Genomic DNA, 16,896 nt, shown 5'->3' with positions numbered 1-16,896 from the left:
GACCTCAAAGAATCAAGAATAAGATCATGTGCGGCTTGTTGTTGTCTTGACAGAGCAGGGAGAGAAGTACTTGAACCAGAATCGTGTGTATCTTGCACGGCTTGTCGTAAGGTGTTAATGAATCCTATCTTCTCGTGAATGGTAAGGTTGTCCAGTAATCTACTTGACCATAGATGGTTTTTATCGATGTCGCGCCTTCCCAGATCAGTGTCCTCCAATGCCCTGAAATTCGATGTCATTGCAGATGCTTGCATCCATTCATCTAACCACTCGCCTTCTGGATGCGTTTCGTCCTCAAATTCCTCCTCAACAATGCCAAGATCTACCGAAGGATTTTCAGTAGGATGGATGAGTTCAGCATACCTTCCTGACCACGTAGTGAAATTTCCTTTCGCTTCATCAAAGCTCCTGTATCGGCTATTTAATAATACTTGTTGGTACATAAAGAACAAAGACGAGTTGAGGCACAATTGAGACAACAACCAACAAAGAACAGCGGGCGTAAGTGAATGCATGCTTATGAGTATGGTTGTAGCTAATGGTTGATCATGGAATACATAAAATATTTTATGTATTATTATGAGGCGTAAGTGAATGCACGAAGAGTTGAGCCAACATGCATTCACTTACGCCTCACTAAAAAGGTATGTGGAGACTTTACGGAGCCTCACAGTAATACATAAAATATGGATCAGGGAAGATCAATACTGCGGAATACACAAGAATTCATTCCATTTGCACAATGACATACAATAGACATAATTCTTGAAAAATAAAAGATTTTAACCTATCTTCCATCAATAATTGACAATATAGGCTTAACTTTTGTATTTGTCAAAAGTCCATTCATTCTTTTATCAATACATGCATATCGACATATGAAAGACTTTACTTTTGACAAGATATGGGACAATCAAAGTTCACGGACGTAAACACACATGTCCCATAAACAATTGCAATATATAAAACCATAAAGATTAATACTGCAAAAATCATCTTCCAAACAAATTTAGAATTTAAACCAATAAATCTAAAAACAAAACGATGAAAACGTTGGACATAACTATGTGTAATCACAATAATGGCTATTCCAAACTCTAGTTATTCTTCTAAACAAAAACGGAGAAATAGAAGATTTACTAGACAAATAGGAACACAAATTCATCTTCATTATAACTGGCAACTTCATCTTTACTGGGAAACAGACGAAGAGCATGTCTAAAGGTGTGTTTCTCATCGACTGACAGGGTCGCGTAGCTCCTAGTGGCAAACAGATTCCAATCGGTAACAATGGACTTGCCATCAATTAATCTCGACAAAGCTTCTCTATATTCTGACTCCTCAATTCCAGACTGCCGGAAAACTTGTTCAAGGTGAACACATTGTTCAAACTCAGAGGAAGAGAGATTACCTGTCAGTTGTAACTCTCGTCCGCCTTCAGCATATAAGGGTGTATCAAAAACGGGTGGAAGTTGTCACATATCACCGATGAGTACAATAGAAATATTCCCAAAAAATTCTTTGGTTCCAAAAATGTCCCTTAATCGAAGATCGATATATGCAAGCATCTTTCTGCCGATCATGCTGTACTCATCGATAATAATCAACTTCGTATATTTGAAATCTACCTGCGGGAGTCAATATTGAAAGCATTAAAACCGGGCATGATATTTCCAAAAGCAAAAGCAAGTTTCAAATGCGAAGCATTAAAACCAGACATGATATTTCCAAAAGCAAGTTTGATATGCAAAGCATTAAAATCAGACATGGTAAGTAGTTTCTTATTCTCTCCTATGAATAAAGTTGGATTTTCACAGTACCTATGTAACGGAAACTACAAAACTGAAGCCAAAATGACATATCACCTGCATTCGTCTACATCGTTCTGCCTCCAGCTTCTTGTACGACTGGCTTTTATCTGCTGTGATGCCGAGTTCGTGGTGAATAGTCGACCCTCCAATGTTGAATGCGGCTACACCCGTAGGAGCCAGCCATGATACGAACAGCATTGTCGTTGCTGAAAAGTTCCCTTGTCGACCGAACAATGGCATTTATGAGTGTTGATTTTCCTGTTCCTGCCCCTCCACTGATAATCAACCTAATAGTTGAATTCGACCTCAAAGAATCAAGAATAAGATCATGTGCGGCTTGTTGTTGTCTTGACAGAGCAGGGAGAGAAGTACTTGAACCAGAATCGTGTGTATCTTGCACGGCTTGTCGTAAGGTGTTAATGAATCCTATCTTCTCGTGAATGGTAAGGTTGTCCAGTAATCCACTTGACCATAGATGGTTTTTATCGATGTCGCGCCTTCCCAGATCAGTGTCCTCCAATGCCCTGAAATTCGGTGTCATTGCAGATGCTTGCATCCATTCGTCTAACCACTCGCCTTCTGGATGCGTTTCGTCCTCAAATTCCTCCTCAACAATGCCAAGATCTACCGAAGGATTTTCAGTAGGACGGATGAGTTCAGCATACCTTCCTGACCACGTAGTGAAATTTCCTTTCGCTTCATCAAAGCTCCTGTATCGGCTATTTAATAATACTTGATGGTACATAAAGAACAAAGACGAGTTGAGGCATAATTGAGACAACAACCAACAAAGAACAGCGGCGTAAGTGAATGCATGCTTATGAGTATGGTTGTAGCTAATGGTTCCTTATCTACTGTAGTATTTAGATAAAGTGCCCAAAATAGGAACAAGGAAGAGTTAACTACTCTACATACCTGTTGTCTGCAAAATGATTCTTAAAGATCAGTATCTGGAATGATTTTTTTCCCACTGAAATATGGTAAAACCCTAACAACCGGCTCAACACGATGTTTGCACCACTTTCGACGAGCCCAGTAATGCTTCTTTGCCATTTCAATAAGCGTCGTCTACTCACAATCATCCGGTCTGCTCAAATATCTTGAAAAAAAATTCGGATCAGCTATCTCTTGCTCTACATCTTCGTTACTTCTGTTCTTTCGCTTCCGCAGTTGAGAGGAGAACAACCTACTTTCGCTCAGATTTAACGTAACGAATTTTCTCGACGAGTCCGACAAATTCCAGCCCATGAGTAAGTGGCACACCTCCTGGGCAGATACGTCTCTTTCCGATGCATTCTTAATGAGCATTCTTTTTACAACAGATTCTGGGTCACGACAAGGTCGTAGTGGATTATCAACGATTCCTCGCAAAATGTCGATGCAATTCTTGAGGCTGGTTCTGCCTTTGCTGCATACTTGGCGATATAACGGGTAACGGATTCCGTAGTTGTCACAGCAGACCAGTCAATGTTTGCTCTCCATGCTTGTATAACAGCGCGATTGTGAGAATTCAACCACTGATCGTTTCTGCGGCCAAGAAATCTGAACATGTTGCTGTAAGCTGGTTCTTCAACTAGCTTAGATTCGTCTAAAAGCTCAATTGGGAATCTGAAACGACATTCATCTCGCCTTGTAACCTTGCTTTTTCTCAAACAGTAACTTCCACACTTAGTGTGTCGCATCACATAGTTAACCAAAGCCGCATAATCATCATCATCATCTTCTAGATTTGAATCCTCTGAAATTTCCTGTGCACATGGATGATTGTCTTGTATGACGACTCTGAAACTGGGATCTGGGTTCCATGTGCATATGATACTGTCAAAGTAATCACAAATCATACGACGTACCTGAAAACAAAATAAAGAAAAGAAACGAAAATACTTAAGTCTAGACACGGTATCAGCCCATTTTATTAGAAGTATACAGAAAATAGATATAAACGACTGAAAAAGAAAAGAAAAGAACATGGTGTGGATTAAAGATGTCTAAACACAAACAATATACATGACATAATTCAATACTTTAACTTAAATAATTCATGACATAATAAGAAATTGTTTTATTAGGGAATATCCTGTACACTATTGTATGGCAACAAGAAGTACAAAACCCTACCAGCAACGGGCAAAGCATGTCTTCTTTTCTCTGAGAACCTAAATTGGCCTGCCATGTGCCCTAGATTGGTACTATATAGCGACTATGCCAACCTAAGAATAGATATATGCTGCCGAACAAAAATTTAGACCCTAGTTGTTTAATTATATTTCCTAAGTAAGCATGCTTGATCCTACAGTTATTTTCTTCAGTGCTCTGGGATTCTTGTTTCATAATAACATCAAGAATACAACAATTACCTCCTCATCTGTGGCAATACGCGAAGGATCCGGTCTGTCTTCGAGCCACAGAAAACCATGCACATGCCCGCTACCTCTGCTCTGCCACTCGAACCGGTACCAGTGATCAACCACTTTAAACTCTTTCTTCAGAAACAACTTCAAGAATAAATCCACCCTTTTCTGGAGGAACCACGAGACAACCAATGGATTGTCGTTCAGTAACTTTGCCCTTTCTCTCCTTCTTCTGTTTGGATCTAAGCTTCCCAACCTGTTTTCCGTGTGAAGGTTAGTTTAAGAAATCACAAGGAACAGCCAAATCAGAACAATCAAGTAATATGAAGTTATGAACGATGTACCTGTTTTCTGTGTCAAGAAGCTTGTACAGTTCTGGCCATTGGAGATCAGCTGCACTGAGTGTGAAGAAAATAGTCAGCGGTCCCAGCTGGTTAACCATTGATATAAGCTCCTTCAATCGACTATACCAGTATGCTCTGCACCCTCGCATCTGTTGCGCACAATAAGCAACACGGCAAGCTAAACTGCTGTCCCCTGATGAAACCATTTCTCGAATCTTTTCAATTGTAAGCTCACCATCTCTTGGGTTCCTGTTTATGTAAACAGTTCCTAAAGCTAATGCCTATCACCTAGTCAGAGAATTCCAAGCAAAATACCTAATCCTTGAATCCCGAGCAAAGCGCTGATCATAGTAGCTCATCAAATAGTGAAAATAAAGACGTGCAGGAACTTTCCTAATTCTTGGTTCCCGTAAATCAGCTTTACCACAAGGAAATAACGCCGGAAACGCCATGGTGATGTACCCTTGAGTTGTGAACTCATCGATCACTTGACCAGAAAACGGCAATTCCAAGTTGATCTTCTCTGCCCCTTCTTTGTCTTCCAAAGCTCTTCTAATCTCCCTCTCCTAATCTGGTTGGACATTAACTCCAATAGTACCTACAGATTCAGAATCGTCGATACCGACAAACTGATCTTGCAACTCTGGAGGTCCATGATGCACATCATCTTCACGATGTTCCTCAATACCTGCATCCATAACCGGGAGATCAAGTGGCACGCCTTCCTCAGGCAAAGAAGCTATATTCTCATCACTAATTTCTATATCCTTGTAGTACTTGTGATTTTCCTTCAACCATTCTAAAGCTTGTCGCACATACTCCCTCCTAACTATAAACTCCTTTGTTGAAACACTGCCAGTTCTCTTCACAACAAGAATCGCCGATAAATCCTCAGGTTTACATGGAAGTACCTTTGCAATCGAACTCACATCTTGTACGAAATTTATTACATTACCACCATTACCGGATGGACACGAGCAATAAGAATCTTCTCAAGATCCGTTAAACGGCATAGCTCCACTGGTACTTCTCCCGGATCCATCTTATTGGTCTCACTAAACATTAAAACTTCTGACCTGTCCTCTTTATCCTTCTTGCAATATGTGCATATGCCTTCAGTTGAAATATCAAGGACTTTCGTTTTACATCCGACACAAGAAACCCATTTTATCGCATCCACAGCTCTTCTAAACCTCTGACCATTTGATAGTACAACAGCAGGACTTGACTGAGCATTAGATCATATTTCTTCATTACTTGTTTGAGTTCTTCTACGATGATATTTTCTTTGATGCATATTATTCATGGCTCGCCTTACAATCCTTTGATGCATTGTGCCGGATGCACGGTATCGTCTCTGACATGCAGTATTAGGTCTACGTGAGGGATATCTTAACTGTATGTCATGGAGAAAAAGAGTCCCAACCGTTGCTACTGAAGCTGTCAACCTATAAAATAAAGGACAAAGAAATTTTATTCGACTGAAAATCTGTTCTCTAACTTAAGAAAACACCCGAATAATGACAGAATTAGAAGCTAATGGTCCAAAGTTTAGTCTACTTCGTGACAGAATTACAGCAGAATTATGATAAACAAAGGTAATGGTCGAAAGTAAAATCTGTTCTCCATCTGAATCTGTTTTCTGTGTGAAGGTAAGCTCGTCCTTGACTAACATATTGTGTGTATTTACAGCATCCAAAACTTGGGAAGATACTGAATTGTGATAATATCACGAAGATGTCACTACCAGGAAAAAGCCTACAGACACTCACTGGGTACTCTATAAGATCACAGTTTTTCTGCAACACTAATTATCGTCTATCATGCTACCATACATATGACATGTTGGATAAATCCGAGTTTTTCTTCACACATGGCATGTGGTATTATAACAAAATAACAAAAGCAGAAACTAATTAACATCAAATTTAACAGCATAAATACAAATAAGCGTTATTTCATAGGAACGATTAAGAATTAGTAAAAACAACAACTTAATAATTGAGTATTTGAATGATTACCTCTTAATTCCTCTTGAAGAAGTTGCTCCTGGTAGATCAAAGAAGCCGCCTACTTCACTTGAGGCAAATGTTAAGGGTATATCAGCGCGTCCGGGAACATCAATGAGCCCATCACAGCTCGGATTCTCTCGGATGTATCGAGCTTGTTCAATTCTTGAACTTCGACGCCTTGCGAGAGGTGACTCTTGTAACCTCAAATATCGTTTCATAAGATTTCGTACGCATCTTGCAGCTCTATCTTCTTCTACTTCTTGCTTAGATCTAAGACTCAACGTCAAACTCCTAACGATGTGTTTCACAAGAATACAGCAACGCACAACTTCACTGCTGGTTTTCTTCCGAGGCTGTTTAACACGGAAAAAAAAGAGAGAAAATCATTAACTTAAGTTTCTAATGATACTGTAAGCATAAGGCAACCCTATACCAGGAAAGAATCTCTTAACAAAACCTGACCTAGAGCATTGGATCAAAACAGGCCTACGCACCGACTTATGTCAGCCGAGTTAACTCTATCATATCCAGTGATTTATACTTTCTGGATTAGTATAAAGACTTAAAAAGTAAAAAGCTTGTTTGTCTTACTGAATCAAATACTGTGCCCAGCAAGTCAACTGCAAAATGATTATTGACTAAAATACTTATGAGTATGTTCCTAGCAAACCATGCACAGAACGATTTGGCATCTGATTGGGGACATAGATTTTCCCCCATTTCACTCATTCTCTCTCTCCCTCTCTGGTGTTTTGGTACCATACCTCGTATAAGCAGTACTAACTACAATATTTATAATGCCCCTGATGATAGGACATAGATCGGACAAGTTTTGACGAAGTTTTGTTCATCTTTTCAGTGTTGGACGACAAATGTTTCAACTATAAACGAGTAGATTCAGGATAAGCATAGAAACTGGGTCTGTCAAAGATGTGATTCACTGAAGAAAACTGAGAGAAGCAAGCTTAGACATGGGAGGAACAGAGCCTAATGCTTTAAAGCTAGAGATCGCTTGAGATCAATTAGACAATAATCTGTGGTAGTGCTTAAAAAGGTTAAAGCGTTGAAGGATACTGACTACTGAGACTAACAAAACCTAGACAGGGATTTTAGTAAATATTTTGAACTTGCACATATCTGATCCCATTAATACATGAAAGCCAAGTAAAGTAAGAAATTCAAGCCAACATTCAACTATACATTTAGCAAAAATAATTGGTGAAACCACATACTTGATTGTCGTGTACAACAGCCTTCCCTTTTCTCTTACGGGATGCATCACAGTCAAGGTTTTGTGGAATTTGCGTCTGCGGAGTTAGCCTTAGAATCCTACGCAGTGGCACGATTTCGATACATCTTTGCACTTCAAATCTTCCTTCTTTCCGAGGCTGTTTACCATTAAAAAAAAAGACAGAAGCATAAACTTAAATAAGTGCCTGAAGTAAGAAATTCAAGCCAACATTCAACTACACAATAAGCAAAAATAATTGGCGAAACCACATACTCGATTGTCGTGTACAACAGCCTTCCCTTTTCTCTTACGGGAGGCATCACAGTCAAGGTTTTGTGGAATTTGCGCCTGCGGAGTTAGCCTTTGACTTCTACGCAGTGGTACTACTGCTGCCATATTTTGTTTTTCAAACTTTCTTCGTGCACGCAAAGCCCGTCGCCTTTCATTACACGCCTTTCTTTGCTCATCTTTCTCATTCTCAGCTAGCTCTCGAAGTCGAGGACTTCTCATCTACAATGGTAACAATCAGGTTAGTATTCACAAACTAAGCTACAAGTCACCTATGAACACTAATTGAATCTAGATTAACCAATTTAGATTAATCCACTAACCTACGAGTCTACGACTAAGTAAGTCGGCAACATTGCAATTCAGTCTATCAGTATTCATCAAAGTGAATGAGGTGTTGCCATGTGAGATTTGAAAATTTTCCTCATAGTATAGAGAGCTAGGATATAGAATAGGATAGAATAGAATGGGATCACAGTAACCGGCCAAGAACATAAAAGCAGAGACTATCTTTGGACCTATTGAAGTGAAAGTTGGAAGTTAAAAGGAAATCGGTAACAGATAAAACAAATTTTCTAAGCAAAATAAAAACCAATCACGTGACAGTCTCCGACTTTTCTTTTTTATTCATCTTCATTTTCTCTGTATAAACTGGAGAGAAATGAAATGTAATCAAATCCCAAATAGAAATGAACATGTTATCATCTTATACCCTATATAAGACTACTAAATCACGAACTCTGTGCACTAAATAAATGAAATCTCAATGCAATCCACCAAAATTCTAAAACCTGAAATTAACACGAATTCTCAAAAACCCCAGCGGAGTGTGAGAAAATTAGGAGGAGGTGGAGCTCATTTGAATCAGCTGAATTTAGGTCTAAGCAGCGCAACTAATGCTTTACCAGGAAATCTCTACCTACCTTTCTGCAGTACAGATTTAGAATGATCCAAAGAAAATAAAACAGAAAGAAACAACTAGTAAGAAAATAAGTAGAATGCTAAGAGAGTTTCTGCAAAATTATTTGACTAGTATCTTCAGCAGAAGGTTCTTCAAGGTTACACAAGGTACACGACCTAATCTTTGGCACACCGAAATAAACCAGAAAACACCAACAGCTACATGTGCAACTTCCTCGTCGGTAATCCTAGACATAATGTTTGATGTCCTACAATCTCCAAAGCCAATTAACTTTTGCACAAGCCGCAACCCAGCATCAAGCCCACTAGCCTCCAGATAAGTAATACAAACAAATGAAGTATCTCTAGTAAGCACCCTTATAAAAAAAACAAATATAATTTTTAGAAAACCCGTCTAGGCCACCAAATGATGAAAGTACTTGGGATAAATGACCCAACTAACTCTGCAGTATGATGAGAAAAGATTGCGACGGAAATGGAAAGTAATTATTAAAATCTTCATATGTTTCCTTGGCAGTCTTTTCAGTTCAAGATAGACTATATTTTTCGTCCTACGTAAAGTCCTTCTGCCACTTTCGGTGAAGTAAGATAAGTGAAATTTAATGTCCTTCACTAACTTTAGTGGATCAAACTGATGTTGATTAAAGATGACACTATATACTGCGCTTTTATATGTTCCAAGCAACAGCTGTTGGTTTTCTGCTCGATTCTCAACACTAGAGTAAAAAAGACTTCAATCAGTTCATGTATCGATATATTGTTTATAGGGACGTTTATAGAGAACTTCTTTATACAAGCACTTCTGTAATTTAACGCAAGAGCAGACCATACTGCAGAAGCAGAAGAGAAATGACAACTTAAAAACAAATGCAATGGATCTTAAGCCATACAGTACTCGTAAGCCTAGTCATGAATACAAAATCTGTAAGCCCGTGCGGGATCAGAACGCATTTCTACTCTTGTAACACTAGTACATACAGACCCTTTTGCCACACCAAATTGGCGTGTCCATAGAGGTTTTGACACGCCAATATGGTTTGGACTTGGCGTGGCTTTTGCTTGCGTGGTTTTAGGTATGATGCGTGGCTTTATGCAGCTTATAGCCACGCCTGCCTTGCGTGTCTATTTCTGCATGAAATAGACACGCCAGAGCCATATAGGCGTTGCTATATAGTGTCCCAAAAACTTAAGTACTGGTACTCTATAGACACGCGATTTATTGTTTTGGCGTGGCTATTTGGTTCACTTTAGACACGCAAATTGCTTTTTGGCGTGGCTATTTGATTCACTTTAGACACGCAAATTGCTTTTAGGCGTAGCCATTGGTTTTCCGATAGACACGCCATATATGTTTAACGTGGTCATATGTTCTGTTTTAACCACGCCAATTTCACTTACCTTCATCCACGTGGTTGTGTTATGAACCGTTGGATACCATCCACATATAACGTTGTGAGCCGTTCATTGGATATCCTATAGACACGCCTCATATAGGTTTAACGTGGCCATATGTTATGTTTTAGCCACGCCAATTTCACTTACCTTCATCCACGTGGCTGTGTTATGAACCGTTGGATACCGTCCACATGTAACGTTGTGAGCCGTTCATTGGATATCCTATAGACACACCCCATATAGGTTTAACGTGGCCATATGTTATGTTTTAGCCACGTCAATTTCAATAACCTTCATCCACGTGGCTGTGTTAGGAACCGTTGGATACCATCCACATGTAACGTTGTGAGCCGTTCATTGGATATCCTATAGACACGCCTCATATAGGTTTAACGTGGCCATATGTTATGTTTTAGCCACGCCAATTTCACTTACCTTCATCCACGTGGCTGTGTTATGAACCGTTGGATACCGTCCACATGTAACGTTGTGATCCGTTCATTGGATATCCTATAGACACGCCCCATATAGGTTTAACGTGGCCATATGTTATGTTTTAGCCACGCCAATTTCAATAACCTTCATCCACGTGGATGTGTTAGGAACCGTTGGATACCATCCACATGTAACGTTGTGAGCCGTTCATTGGATATCCTATAGACACGCCTCATATAGGTTTAATGTGGCTATATGTTATGTTTTATCCACGCCAATTTCAATAACCTTCATCCACGTGGTTGTATTAAGAACCGTTGATTACCATCCACATGTAACGTTGTGTGTCGTTCATTGGATATCCTATAGACACGCCATATAGCGTGGCTATATGTGATATTTAGCCACGCCAATTTATGTCTGCTTAATGTGTCTTTATGTTATGTTTAGCCACGCCAATTAATCTCGAAGCGTGTTTATTACGCGTGTGATGCCTCTAAGCCGTTCAGATATGACGCATCTAAACCATCCACCTGGCACTATCCAATTTCTCTTATACTTTATAAATTGTGGTTAAATCTGAAATTCATATATGCCAAAAATTCATATTATTATTAATAACACAGTAAAAAATGTTGAGCTTTGGTCTAACAGTTTGCAAAAAAAAATATTAAAGAGTATTTATCCAAAAATCATCAGTTTTTCTTCAACTTTTTTGATGGTGGTGTCAGGTTGTGACATTCTCGACGCGCCAAACCTTGTCTTCCTCTATTTCCAATCTGAAAGTTGGTATGCCTTCTGCACAGTTGGTGCATATAACCTTCTCTGCGCCTTTTTAGTCTTCTGAGAAAGCTTTTCAGAGGCTGCATGCATGACTCCCCGAATGTGGATTGACTGCTAGGTGCTCCTCATTCAGTTTATCACTGTCCAATTTCTTCTCAAAATCTAAAACTGGTTCTGGTTGCTCATGAGGTTTTCCATGCTGTGCAGTTTCCTGCAGCAAGAGATTAAATGTACGTATATATATATATATAAATATATATATATATATATATATTATTCTAAATCCAAGGCGAATTCGTCTGTCATGTGAATTTTCAACAATAGACAGACAAAAGTCATTTTTTCAACAATGTAATAAAGCCAACTTCACTGAAGGCCGCGCCATTTTTCACACCTGACGCCATCATAAAATCCGTAACCAAATATCAATTTTCTAATTTACACTGGCATTCATGTTCCATTTAGGTGTTAATATATTTCTATCCCATACTTATTCTTTAATCAAACTGAATACACGATTTATGTAAAACAATATATATACTTGATTAACAAAGCAAAAGAGCTAAGAAACTAACCTTGTCATCAGAGATGGAACATTTATCTTTCGGCCATGCCACAAAACCATGTTTAACTTCTCCTATTAACTTAAACTCACCACTTGGTTCCGTTAACACGAATGATGGATCTATGACCTCCAGAATATTGGCAGCATAACAGTGTTCAGGAAGCTCTTGTCCATGTATTTTCTGGTTAGGCACCATATGTAAAATACCGCCTCTAGCAACGACGTTTCCCCTAGATCCATTCCAAAAGTCGTATTTTTCTTTCTGCGGAGATACGACATATGAACATCATATAAAAAGAAGATGCTAGGATTAGCAATATAGATTTACGAAGAAAAAAAAACATACTCCATTAGATGTCTTAGTCAGAGGTTCTGCCATAGATATGCACGACTTCTCTAGAGATACTGAAGGATTTGGTTGGAAATTACTGGTAGAGTTCTTCATAAGATTAGGAGACTGCTTCTTAGACCATGTTCGGGTAACAAATATATCAAATTCCATCGTGAATGCGAAGACACTGATGAATTGAATAGGTAACAAATATACAAGGTTCTCCAAAATATACCCTAACATCCGTGATTCATATAGTTGATATCATATTTCAGACATATGGTCTTAAGATCATGTAACTGGTTTAAGACAACAGACTTACTAATTTTAGTTTTAATCCCGAGTATCCTCCTCGTCCCGTCCGATGTGGGAACTTGGATTGTGATATTGCCTCTTTTCCCTTCTCCGAATTTTTCTGGCAGAGGAAATAAAAATAATTTCATTAGTATGCTTGGATAGACAATAAGAACGAAACACAAATTAGAAAAAGTAATGTGTATTCCATACCTTAAATATAGGTGATTCTAGTACATACTTAAGGTATTCGTCCCAGTCTTCTTGGTCCATTACCGTTTCGTACTTTCTGGGGAAAGTTCTTAGTTTGTTCGGTCTTTCTAGGAAGGTTTTACATGATTATTGTACAATTTCCTTCTGAAGTCCCGCAGCTGAACAGCTAGACGCTTCATGACCGCTCGCTTATATTCATGGGGCACCTCATAATGAAACTGCAATAACAACTAATGTATGTTCATTACAGACTCACAGTTCGACAATAAAAACGACGAATTGATAACCGCATATGCATACCAGAATTCCTCCCACATATTTTGTTTTGTTGTTGCAGGGACTTCTTCCAACATAAATGTTTTATGCCAACCATATCACGGGCCAAATAGCCTAGGTAACTACTGAATTCAATTCTATGCCACCATCAGAATCCACCTCATCATCCCATTGGTCCTCCTCTGGGGGCACGTTGTAATCATCTTCTGCCATGACAAAAGCTGTATAGGTACGTGCATCTCAGTTAGGAATTTGAGCTTATTTTGGAAAATATTAGCTAAACCTAACAGGATAGGCAACATGTGTTACACCTATTTTCTATTATATGAAAAGAAAACAAACATGAACTCATTTATGCATGTAACTTGAGGCTAAAACATCACTGCAACACACAAAATATCCTCATGAATATTGTGTTATCCACAAAGCGAAAGGTACCGGTTAAACGGTCTTATATAACTTTTTGTTACAAAAGCCAAGAGTACTAAAGCACCACATAATGATTATCCATTTTTACCTTGAAGATGATAGTCAAATTGGCCAACCAGCAACATGGTATCATTAAAAGTGGCAACTTAAAATGCAGACGTTACAGGCTCGCCAAGTAACAGAGACTCAAATGATTAAATCTTAAGAAGCCTTATATATATATATATATGATTGACACAACATCGTCGATCAAAGTAGAGTTATATCTAAATCCAACCCAAACAATAACAAAAACCCGAGAAAACAACATCGCTAAGTTTTGTAAAACCTGACTAACTAGTAAAGTCTAACTAAGTAACATGAAAGAAAGATCCTTACCTAAATCTTATAATAGTTCATGCATGTAACTTAAGCCTAAAACAGTATTGTTGTAGCAAAAATGAAATCACATCTCATCGTACAACCCGTGATTGTGATTAACTTGTTCTTTGATACAGCCGAATAAAAACCCTAATCATGCTTTAACTAGTAAACCTATAAGATCTAACATCTGATTCCATGAGATCGAACAAAAAATCTAACATCAGTTTAATATTCATTCGATAATGGGTTGTAGAAATAATACCAACAACAAAGATCGAGTCTGAAGAGGTAGGTTCCTTGTAAAGATTAGAGATAGTAAAAATAGAATAAAAACCCTAATCATGCTTTAACTAGTAAACCTATAAAATCTAACATATGATTCCATGAGATCGAATAAAAAATCTAACATCAATTTAATATTCATTCGATAATGGGTTGTAGAAATAATACCAACAACAAAGATCGAGTCTGAAGAGGTAGGTTCCTTGTAAAGATTAGAGATAGTAGCAGAATTATGATTTTAAAGAGAGAATGAATCGAGTAATAAAAACTGAAAAGTAGATCAAACTCATCTTTCTTTTTCTTTTTGGAATTTAACCAAACCATCAGGAGGGAATTGATTTTCCTTTTGAAATCATCCCGCCCAGTAAAATTCATTTTCATGGCCCGCCAAACAAAAGATTTTTGGTTTTTTCTTTTTTTATTTCAAAATTTTTGATGTATAACCAATATGGTTAATTTCCTTATTTTATGAGAGAATATATCGTAGACAGTTATGATCAAATTGTTTCCCAAAATTTTCGAAATTTAGTTTCTATCTCTAACCAACTCGAGAAGAGGCCATAGTACTTTCTTATTTCGAATAATATTTTCCTTAATAATTTTAAGCTGGGTTGTCTCCATTATTATTCTTGGTTTAGGGAGGAAACGTATGAATTATTAGTGGCACCTATGTAGGAAACGTATTATTCTAAACCCATCCATTTTCATGTTCATCATTTCCAGAAAACATAAAAGTTCAGTGTGAATCATTCATCACATAAATGTCAACCTATCTATCAGCGTAAAAAGCATGCATCTAGTGCGGTACTTAAAAAATAAATACAACCACCACTAAAAACAAAATGGTCATACGAAATGCTTTATATTTAAAAATACGTAAACTAAAAGTTCACACATCAAAAACCCTGTTTAAAAAAGAAAAGAACTTGTTAGATGAGTCAGGTTCTTTTTCAGATTAGTCTGGTTCTTTGTCAAATTAGTCTGGTTCCTCATTCTCATCCAAATCCACGCAAAGATCATTATCATGAACATCGTCGTATAACAGTACTTTACTTTCAATAGCACTTTACTTGTTCAAACTCGTATTTTTGTTAAAAGTATTGGCAAGGAGATAATAAGATCAGACTTAAAGTGATAAATTGATTCTTATTGTTTACAGAGGGGAACAATTGTATGTTTCTACATTTCCTCCGTTATTTCAGCTAATTATATTTATTTTTCCTAAAGAATGCACACCTCATAAATAAATAAATTTGCAAGAGTATATTGCATTCTTAAAGTCTGTGAACTTGTAAATAATTATCTGATTTATTTCATGATTCCAATACCTAAGTAATAAAAGAATTCTTAAATATGACCTTCTTCTAAATGACAAAATTAGCAAACTAAACAAGAAATGAAAACAACTTTCAAAGCTTCCGCAAAAAAAATAATATTAAAGAGCATTTATCCAAAAATCATCAGTTTTTCTTCAAATTTTTTGATGGTGGTGGCTTTGCATGCAATGGATCAGGTTGTGACATTCTCGACGCGCCAAACCTTGTCTTCCTCTGTTGCGCAGCTGAAAGTTGCAATGCCTTCTGCACATTTGGTGCATATAACCTTCTCTACGCCTTTTTAGTTTTCCGAGAAAGCTTTTCAGAGGCTGCATGACTCCCTGAATGTGGATTGACTGCTAGGTGCTCCTCATTCAGTTTTTCACTGTCCAATTTCTTCTCAGAATCTAAAACTGTTTCTGGTTGCTCATGAGGTTTTCCATGCTGTGGAGTTTCCTGCAGCAAGAGATTAAATGTATTATATATATATATATATATATATATATATATATATATATATTCTAAATCCAAGGCGAACTCGTCTATCATGTGAATTCTCAACAAGAGACAGACAAAAGTCAATTTTCCAACAATGTAATAAAGCCAACTTCGCTGACGCCCATAATAAAATCCGTAACCAAATATCAATTTTCTAATTTACAGTGGAATTCATGTTCCATTTAGGTTTTAATATATTTCTATCTCATACTTATTCTTTAATCAAACTGAATACACGATTTATGTAAAACAACATATATACTTGATTAACAAAGAAAAAGAGCTAAGAAACTAACCTTGTCATCAGAGATGGAACAGTTATCTTTCGGCCATGCCACAAAACCATCTTTAGCTTCCCCTAATAACTTAAACTCACCACTTGGTTCCGTTAACACGAATGATGGATCTATGACCTCCAGAATATTGGCAGCATAACAGTGTTCAGGAAGCTCTTGTCCATGTATTTTCTGGTTAGGCACCATAGGTAAAATACTGCCTCTAGCAACGACGTTTCCCCTAGATCCATTCCAAAAGTTGTATTTTGCTTTCTGCGGAGATACGACATATGAACATCATATAAAAAGAAGATGCTAGGATTAGCAATATAGATTTACGAAGAAAAAAAATCAAAAAAAAAAAAACATACTCCATTAGATGTCTTAGCCAGAGGTTCTGCCGTAGATGTGCACGACTTCTCTAAATACATTGAAGGATTTGGTTGGGAATTAATGGTAGAGTTATGCATAATATTAGGAGAC

General features: G+C 37.6%; 2 protein-coding genes across 9 annotated transcripts in view; both read right to left on the bottom strand.

Moving 5' to 3' along the window:
- The window catches only part of LOC113327573, a 3,886-nt gene extending 3,436 nt beyond the window's left edge, over positions 1-450 (bottom strand). The window contains exon 1 of the mRNA XM_026574752.1: positions 4-450. Within this exon, the coding sequence (XP_026430537.1) occupies positions 4-443 (440 nt within the window). The 5' untranslated portion in view covers positions 444-450. The remainder of the gene's footprint in view (positions 1-3) is intronic.
- Positions 451-1,031: 581 nt separating this feature from the next.
- On the bottom strand, positions 1,032-9,242 carry LOC113327571. 8 transcript variants are annotated; one of them, XM_026574745.1, is made up of 9 exons: positions 8,361-9,229; positions 8,023-8,259; positions 7,751-7,906; positions 6,528-6,871; positions 4,507-5,954; positions 4,169-4,418; positions 2,727-3,661; positions 1,866-2,543; positions 1,032-1,628 (listed from the first exon to the last, which is right to left on the bottom strand). In XM_026574745.1, the coding sequence occupies exons 5-7, from the start codon at positions 4,710-4,712 to the stop codon at positions 3,125-3,127; spliced, it is 993 nt and encodes a 330-aa protein (XP_026430530.1). In that variant the 5' UTR covers positions 4,713-5,954; positions 6,528-6,871; positions 7,751-7,906; positions 8,023-8,259; positions 8,361-9,229; the 3' UTR covers positions 1,032-1,628; positions 1,866-2,543; positions 2,727-3,124. The 8 variants fall into 8 exon arrangements, with proteins under 8 accessions (XP_026430530.1, XP_026430535.1, XP_026430534.1 ...); XM_026574750.1 differs by having other exon boundaries at positions 1,866-2,530; XM_026574749.1 differs by having other exon boundaries at positions 1,866-2,521.
- Positions 9,243-16,896: the final 7,654 nt, after the last annotated feature.

The sequence above is a fragment of the Papaver somniferum genome, unplaced genomic scaffold (genome assembly GCF_003573695.1).
Source record: "Papaver somniferum cultivar HN1 unplaced genomic scaffold, ASM357369v1 unplaced-scaffold_104, whole genome shotgun sequence".
In the NCBI taxonomy this organism is placed as follows: Eukaryota; Viridiplantae; Streptophyta; class Magnoliopsida; order Ranunculales; family Papaveraceae; genus Papaver; species Papaver somniferum.
Note: the sequence above shows the minus strand (reverse complement) of the source record. Positions and strands in the feature narration are given on the sequence as shown.

Bases quoted from the DNA above. Each gene is read 5' to 3' on its own strand.
- LOC113327571 (XM_026574748.1), bottom strand. From the start codon at position 4,712: ATGGTTTCATCAGGGGACAGCAGTTTAGCTTGCCGTGTTGCTTATTGT. The intron at 4,419-4,506 runs GTACATCGTTCA...CACGGAAAACAG, and splicing joins CTTCTTGACACAGAAAACAG to GTTGGGAAGCTTAGATCCAA. The intron at 3,662-4,168 runs GTAATTGTTGTA...TTTTGTTTTCAG, and splicing joins GTATTGCCACAGATGAGGAG to GTACGTCGTATGATTTGTGA.